Below are 7,176 nucleotides of genomic sequence, written 5' to 3' on the forward strand. Positions count from 1 at the left end.
TAAAGTTGAAGGACTAAATTGTACCTTAGTTTGAAAGAGGGACTAAAACCAAAATCGCCCCAAAGTATAGGGACTAAAAACATATTTAAACCTTTTTTTATTGATTGTCGGAATTGTTCTGATATTAGGAAAATCTTTATTAGTGAATTTGGAGACAACAAGAACAAGGGTCAAGGGTTACAAGAATTGATGAAGAAGATGATTCAAGAGAACAAAACATTGTGGATTTATATATTCAAGATTCTAATATCGTAAATCGATAAGGAACAAAAAATGATGAATATAAGAAACTTATTTGTATGTTTTTTGTGCTTGTTTTTGGATGACATTCGGATTATATTATATTTTTTATTATTATTTTGAATTTTCTTTAACATAATTTTTTGGGAGTGAAATTTGTTTAAATTTAAATTACAGAAAGTTTGTATTTTTTATTTAAAAAAATATAATTAAATGGGCTAGTGAGTCAGCCCGTTTACCCACCAACCCGTGGTGGGTCGGGTCGGGTTCAAGTTTTTCTAGCTCGCTAATAAATGAGCTGGGTTGAGTTGACTCACTAAGTGATCAATCCATAATGGGCCGGGTCGGGTCGAGCCGGGTTACGCTTGACAGCTCTATTTAAGTTATTGTCACTTTTAAAATACCATTTTCTAATTATTGTAAATTTGATTCCTAACTTTAATCACTATCAATTAACTTTAGTATGCAAAGTGTGCATCAATCAATTGTGAAAACACGGTTGTGAAAGTTAAGAAACAGGTTTACCTTTTTAGTACGTGATATACTAAATTAACTTATAATATCAAGAATTAATTTTCTTACATTGCTTAAATTTAAACTATTATTAATTCATTAAAAATTGCATGATTCAGATACCAATAAATGTTCAACGTATGGAACAAATATAAACTGAACTAAGTATTCGTATTGACCAAAGTTTTACATTAACTAATATGAGGAAAAGGAGCAAGATAAAATATTAAAAAAAAAAAGCAAACCAATTTGAGGATTGCAACTACAAATAAACCAATTTCTCAAAAGATTTCGATACTTGTGTGTTATTAGAGAATTTATAATTTTGTTCAAAAATATAAAAAGATATACAATTTTTATTATACAAATTGCATGTGAAGAAATAAATCTTAATGTCTCGAATCACGTTAAATTTTCAGTATGTTTTTGTTTAAATTTTATATTCTTATTTATTGATATGTTTTCGCTATGATTATTTTTATGTTGTATAGTTCTCTTTTGGGATACAAACAAAGTCCTACATCGCATAAAAGAAAGGTTGGATATGAGTTTATATACACATAGATACATCAATTGGTAAGAGATCTTTTGGAATGGTACCAAAAACAAATCCAAGGCAAATAATATTTTATGAAGTGTGGAGATCTATGCATGCGTTGAACCGCTCCCAACATTCGCAATGTGTTGCATTACTTCTTTATTTTTTTTTCTTTTTTGAATAAGCATTATGTTCCATACCCCAATGTGATCTTGCCTTGTGTAGTTAAATTTCAATGGAATAAATTGCTGTTAGAATCATCACACTAATAGCATTGAAAAATTAAAAGTATCAAATGAATAGAAGCCCCTTAATTCTCATGCCAAGGAAAAGTATATACATAATTTAATTTACAGTGTGGAAAGCTCAAGATTAATGGCATTTAACTAAATGGTATATGGTTCTGAAACATAGTTAACAATGCACAATAATTATTGATTAAAAGATATGTAAATTCTTTGAAGCATCAATTTGGTCGAATTATTCTTCAGTGTCTCCTTGCTTCTCTATCAGCCTGCAGTCAAATTCAAAACGCATGCAATGTTATTTATAAGGTAAAGTTTCTTTATGCAGATCAAAAGAAAGATAAGAGTTAAAGAGAAGTTTAACATACTGCTTTGACTACTCTCTCAAAGGCTTCAGAACCATATGTATCTATATAACGTTCAACAGCTTTCCTTGCATCAAAACTCATCATCTGAAGAACTTTCTTTTGGTCCTCATGATACTTGGAATTTCCATAGAAGCTTCCTATGTTCTTGACATATTGCCTCACATAGTTCTCATATATGTAAGCAGCTCCATTGAACATTGGCAATACCAGCCAGAGGCAAAAAACTAGCTTCATGTATGGCCAAATTGGAAACCTTAACATATATATAAAAAATGTCAATTTCTATCACAATTGTTCTGATATCATGTTCATTTCAACCATTTAAAGAATAACTACTTTTTCTGTTATGTTTCATGGAAGAACTTCAGAAAGATTAAAAGATTACAGACCTACTTGCCAGTAAAATGTGTTATACAATCTCAAGATTCCTTCAAAATTGATGTTAGTTGACATATTTAAAAACGATAGTTTTATAATCTTGTTTTTTTGTCTTTTTTTTGGTCTTGAATAAATTGAGTTTTATGCACATACCATGCTAGGATCTTGTAGCAAGAAAGCTCAAAGAGGGTGATGAAGGAGTATAAAATCCAATATGTTAGCCACTGTTGATCATCCAAGGTTGAAGGACTCTCAATTGCCCTCATTGATGCGTATCTATTACATTTACTCACAACACAAGGCATTTAGTTATCGTATCCAATAGTAATTCATGCATCAGATTATGGGAATGGTTCAGTTTGTGCATTCATATGTTTATGTTTTCTTCTTGTTTCAAATAAGAATCAATTAGGAGGATAAAAATTACTGTGCCCATGTACTTACAAAGGATATAGGAGCAACACTCCAGGCCTGGTATACCGAAACCAAAACAGAAAAAATAAAATGTTAATTATTGCTGATAAAAGAATGAGAGTGCATTATATATACACATAATTTCATGAAACTATAGAAGGAGAGAAATTTGTTAAGTATAGCTTCCATTAAGAATATGCTATGTGATTCAAAAAATACATATTATTTGGTTTGAAAACATTATGGTTAGAATATAATTTGATATAATATGTCTTAATAAAATATAACCTACATACATGGAAAAGTGATAGAGATTCATTTACCCCACTATTGTGTCCAAATGTCTTGCCATTGTTCCAAGAATGCCCATGATGAAGAAGCTGTTATTAAGATCTTTTGTTGGGAGCAGATTTGAAGTGTGGATGAAATCTTTGCAGTGTAGAATTAGATACATTTGCAAGTAGTTTCTAAGGTATATATAATAGAGTGCTAGCAGGGTGAAGATCTCAAGCAAAGAATGTTTGAGGGCAAACCCAAAAGCCTTCTTTTCCCTTAGGAGAAGAAATAACGATAAAGGCCAAGTATATGGGAGAAAAGGGAAGGATACGTACTGTAAAAGATTAATGTTTGCATGTGTTTTTGAACTTGAAAGTAGCATATTCTAGTTTCCTGTCATATTCCTTACATTCTCCTTTTAATTTTCCTTTTCATATTTAGTTTATAAGCAGGTCTTCTAATATTTGAACCCTTTCAGTTTATAAACATGTGTTCTAATATTTGAACCCTTTCGTTCTTCCTATACTCAAAGGTGTTTATTGCTAATATGGAATCAAAACATTTAACTGAAATTTAATAATACTTTAAAAAAGAAAAACACTTATGCAAATGAAATTGTTTCGATCCATCCAATAATCTCACTTATGAATCGATATTAAAGAAAGTTTAAATGCACTTCTTCCTTTAACTATCCGAAATATTTTTTAAAGACATGACAAAACTGTAAATTCAAAACTCTAAATTTCACATGTAATGATAGATCATAGATGTTATCGATCAAAACATAAATAAAAAAGAGTAATCATAAATGGATACATTACACATGAAGAAAACATCATATTTGGTGTCCCTAGTTCATTTTCAGGTCAGAAACCAAATAAAGTAGCCATTTAAGTAGAAGCCTTCTGCACCTCCTGTTTTACTTCTCATAAATTGAAAAAGTATTACACTTACACATCACACCAAAAAAACCCAAAACACCGAAATGGTAGATGTGAGATTGGAACTCAAAAAAAATTAAGGATGACCCTTTTTTCTCATTTATGCAATGTGCCCTGCCAAGGTAAGAATCTTGACGTGTTTCTTTTGTCTCAGCTCATGAGGCACTGGTCCAAAAACTCTGGTTCCAATAGGTTGGCCTTGCTTGTCAACAAGCACCACAGCATTATCATCAAACTTGACCTCACTGCCATCACAACGTCCCTTTGGCATTGCTGCACGCACAACTACCCCGTATACAACCTTTCCTTTCTTCACTTTTCCATTAGGATGTGCTTCCTTCACTGATGCTATTATTGTGTCACCTAATCTTGCTCCTTTCTTCCCTTTCAATGCCTGTATACACATCACCTTTTTAGCCCCCGAGTTATCCACAACCTTGAGAACGGTCCTCATCTGTATGAAGGTGCGTTGTTGCTGCAAAAATGGAAGAGGAATTTTTGTTAGGGGTAAGAGAAAGAAAGCACCTTTTTTTTTTCAAAAAAAGGTACATATATATGCATAACAAGGAAAATGGTATTGCTTGCTACGGCATACAATATAGGTTCACCAAAACCATGTTGGGCAAGCATCAGTACAGTGTTGTTGAAAATATACAACTAATAACTGTCCAATCATGATCTGCATTTAGTTCATGCACTGACCTGAGTAAACATATTGTTGCATGTTATCTCATGTGATGTCGTAAATAAACCAGGGGAACTGTTGCTTAATCCACCAAACAGAGAACGACCCACTGTTTCAGTTTTTTGACACATCAAACAGAAAAAGTAGCAAGTTAGATATTAGAATATCATCTGGTCAACATAAAAGATATTTACTGCATGGTTCAATTATAAAAGAAAATGAAAGTAGGGCAGAGAGCGAACTATACAAGAGCTTAACACGTGAAATTTCATGTTAGTCCTGAATGCAGTTGATCAACAAAAGGATTGTTACATGTTTACAAACAACAAAATCATTTTGTAATAATTTAAGTATATTACAGGAGATTCAGGCTTTAAATCTTAACATGTTGGGCATAAAATAACATCCTTTCAAAAAGGACTTGCATAAACACAAAAAGGAAGTTAAAGTACAAATGAAGGTCACTCTTGCTAAAAGGGCAAAATTCCAAGCAACTTATTAACTTTCGTAGTCTCTTTCCTAGTCTATATACTCGTTTCATTTTCACCAGCTTCAACAGAGGCAACAAGAAGAAGCTGATATTGAGTAGTGAGTTACAACTCCAATAATTGTTATTCTTAAGCAGAATCTAAGCACTGAATTTTCCCAAGTTCACTCCTAAATTTTGCGAATATGCAATTGAGTGTTTACTTATGAAATTAGCTTCACTTCTTGGGTCTAAAGGCTGTTTTACCCGTGTCGAGCTCTTATCAGAAAGCTTATAAAGTGAAACTGACTTTCTATTTTTCAGTTCCTAAGTTGTAGTCATTAGTTCAAGTCACACAAATAACAAAATTATACCAAATTTAGAGTCTGTTTGAACGAGTGCCTCCAGAAGAGAAAAATGAAAAATATAAACAAATTAAGTTCTCCCTAATCTAAATTAGCTTATGCATAACTTAAAAATAAAAATTTATGAAATTCATATGAGAATTTCAACTAGTTAACTTATGCATACGCTAATTTTAGCTTTACTAAGATACTAATTTCAATTTTTCCTCCTATTTTTTTCTCCCACAAATAACTTACAGGAAACAATCCAAACAAACACTTATAGTTCAATGACAAAAATGCAGATATCTAATATTGTGTGGTTGTGATCCTACCCATGAAGTTTTCTCCATGCTTCAGAACAACAAAGTATGAGCACAAGGTCACAACTCAATTCCATGCAATCTAAAACTAGATATAAGTTGTTCAGTATTGACTTGAGAGTAAAGCGAATGGGCTTCCCAGACTGATAAACCAAAAAGAAAAGCTTCTGTAGGCAATCCTAAGAAGCATTTCAAGAATTACAAGAACTTAACATATCTAGCGTTATTCATAACACGGTCTCTATGAAAAAATGAAATATCTAACTTAAAGATGCTAGCAAATATATTGGATAGGAACTCGAATTCAACGTTAAAGATTCACCTAACATGAGAAAGTAATGGAAACTGCATGCCTATGATGCTTAGGTACGCCTATATGGTTAGCATGCCCATACCAGGTATAGTACTCATTTGGTTCATGTGGTATGTAGTTAATACCCTTGATAGGTTTTCTAACAAATATTCTATAAGTTTGTTTAGACAAACTTTTCTGTAACAATTTCTACGATGAAAAAAATAAGAAATAAAAACAAAATGAATTTCTCTATAAAAATTTAGTTTATGGACAAATTAAAAAAAAAATAAAAAATTAGAATGTGATATGGAGAGCTTCTACCAATCTGCTTATGGTTTAAGCTAATTTCAATTTGAAGAAGCTTGTTTAATTTTTCTTTTTCTATTTTTTTCTCGTAGAAAGCCTATGAAGAAATTTATCCAAACAAGCTCGATAAAACCTATATCATAATTCATCTCTAGATATTTTGATGGATACAGATCTACTCCCTAACATTTCTCAATTACTCCTAAATTATCAGGTTTGGGAACAAAAATTCAATCTCCGAAATAATATAAAAATATACAAATTGGGTTACCGCGAGAACATCTCGAAGCAAAGGTTGCAGCCATATTCGAAATTTGAAGTCTTCTTAATCCCTATCAAAAAAAGACACGAACTTTTCCCAGTAAAACGAGAAACAAAGAATACCAGAAGGGAAAAGTGGATCAATATGCAAACACTAAAAACATTATAGGTTTAAATGTCTCACCCGATTCTAGAAGGAAGAGAGAACGATGATGGTCACTCACACACGGCTACAGTAATGTAGCTTCGGATTCTTCTACTCTTAGCATAAAGCAGAGTTTAGTAGTATGTAATGGGCCTGTATTCTTTTGAATTTTGAAGTCCATTGTATTAGTACTAAATGCCCAGTGGTTTGACCTATGATCGAATTTCATCAAAATTTATGAATTTTTAATTGAATTTATATTAAATCAGATTATTAGACCGTCCACTATATTACTTATTTCTCTTGGTAGATTAAGAAATATAATGTTATATGATTAATAAGAAAATGAAATTGCAATTAATGATATAGGATATTTTATTTGAGTCCCTATCAATTTTTTTTTATATTTTTTAAGTTTAATAGGTTGGGAGGTCCCTA

The 7,176-nt window shown here is 31.6% G+C and overlaps 2 protein-coding genes across 2 annotated transcripts; both read right to left on the reverse strand.

The window, feature by feature from the left end:
- Nucleotides 1-1,531: 1,531 nt before the first annotated feature.
- On the reverse strand, nucleotides 1,532-3,152 carry LOC106775544 (HVA22-like protein e). Its single transcript, XM_014662685.2, has 5 exons — nucleotides 3,020-3,152; nucleotides 2,727-2,753; nucleotides 2,436-2,558; nucleotides 1,905-2,157; nucleotides 1,532-1,805 (listed from the first exon to the last, which is right to left on the reverse strand). The coding sequence occupies exons 1-5, from the start codon at nucleotides 3,148-3,150 to the stop codon at nucleotides 1,779-1,781; spliced, it is 561 nt and encodes a 186-aa protein (XP_014518171.2). The 5' UTR covers nucleotides 3,151-3,152; the 3' UTR covers nucleotides 1,532-1,778.
- Nucleotides 3,153-3,721: 569 nt separating this feature from the next.
- On the reverse strand, nucleotides 3,722-6,910 carry LOC106774598 (50S ribosomal protein HLP, mitochondrial). The gene is made up of 4 exons (XM_014661638.2): nucleotides 6,778-6,910; nucleotides 6,604-6,664; nucleotides 4,616-4,707; nucleotides 3,722-4,388 (listed from the first exon to the last, which is right to left on the reverse strand). The coding sequence occupies exons 2-4, from the start codon at nucleotides 6,635-6,637 to the stop codon at nucleotides 4,014-4,016; spliced, it is 501 nt and encodes a 166-aa protein (XP_014517124.1). The 5' UTR covers nucleotides 6,638-6,664; nucleotides 6,778-6,910; the 3' UTR covers nucleotides 3,722-4,013.
- Between the last annotated feature and the right edge of the window lie 266 nt (nucleotides 6,911-7,176).

This window comes from Vigna radiata, chromosome 10, assembly GCF_000741045.1.
Source record: "Vigna radiata var. radiata cultivar VC1973A chromosome 10, Vradiata_ver6, whole genome shotgun sequence".
Lineage (NCBI taxonomy): Eukaryota > Viridiplantae > Streptophyta > Magnoliopsida > Fabales > Fabaceae > Vigna > Vigna radiata.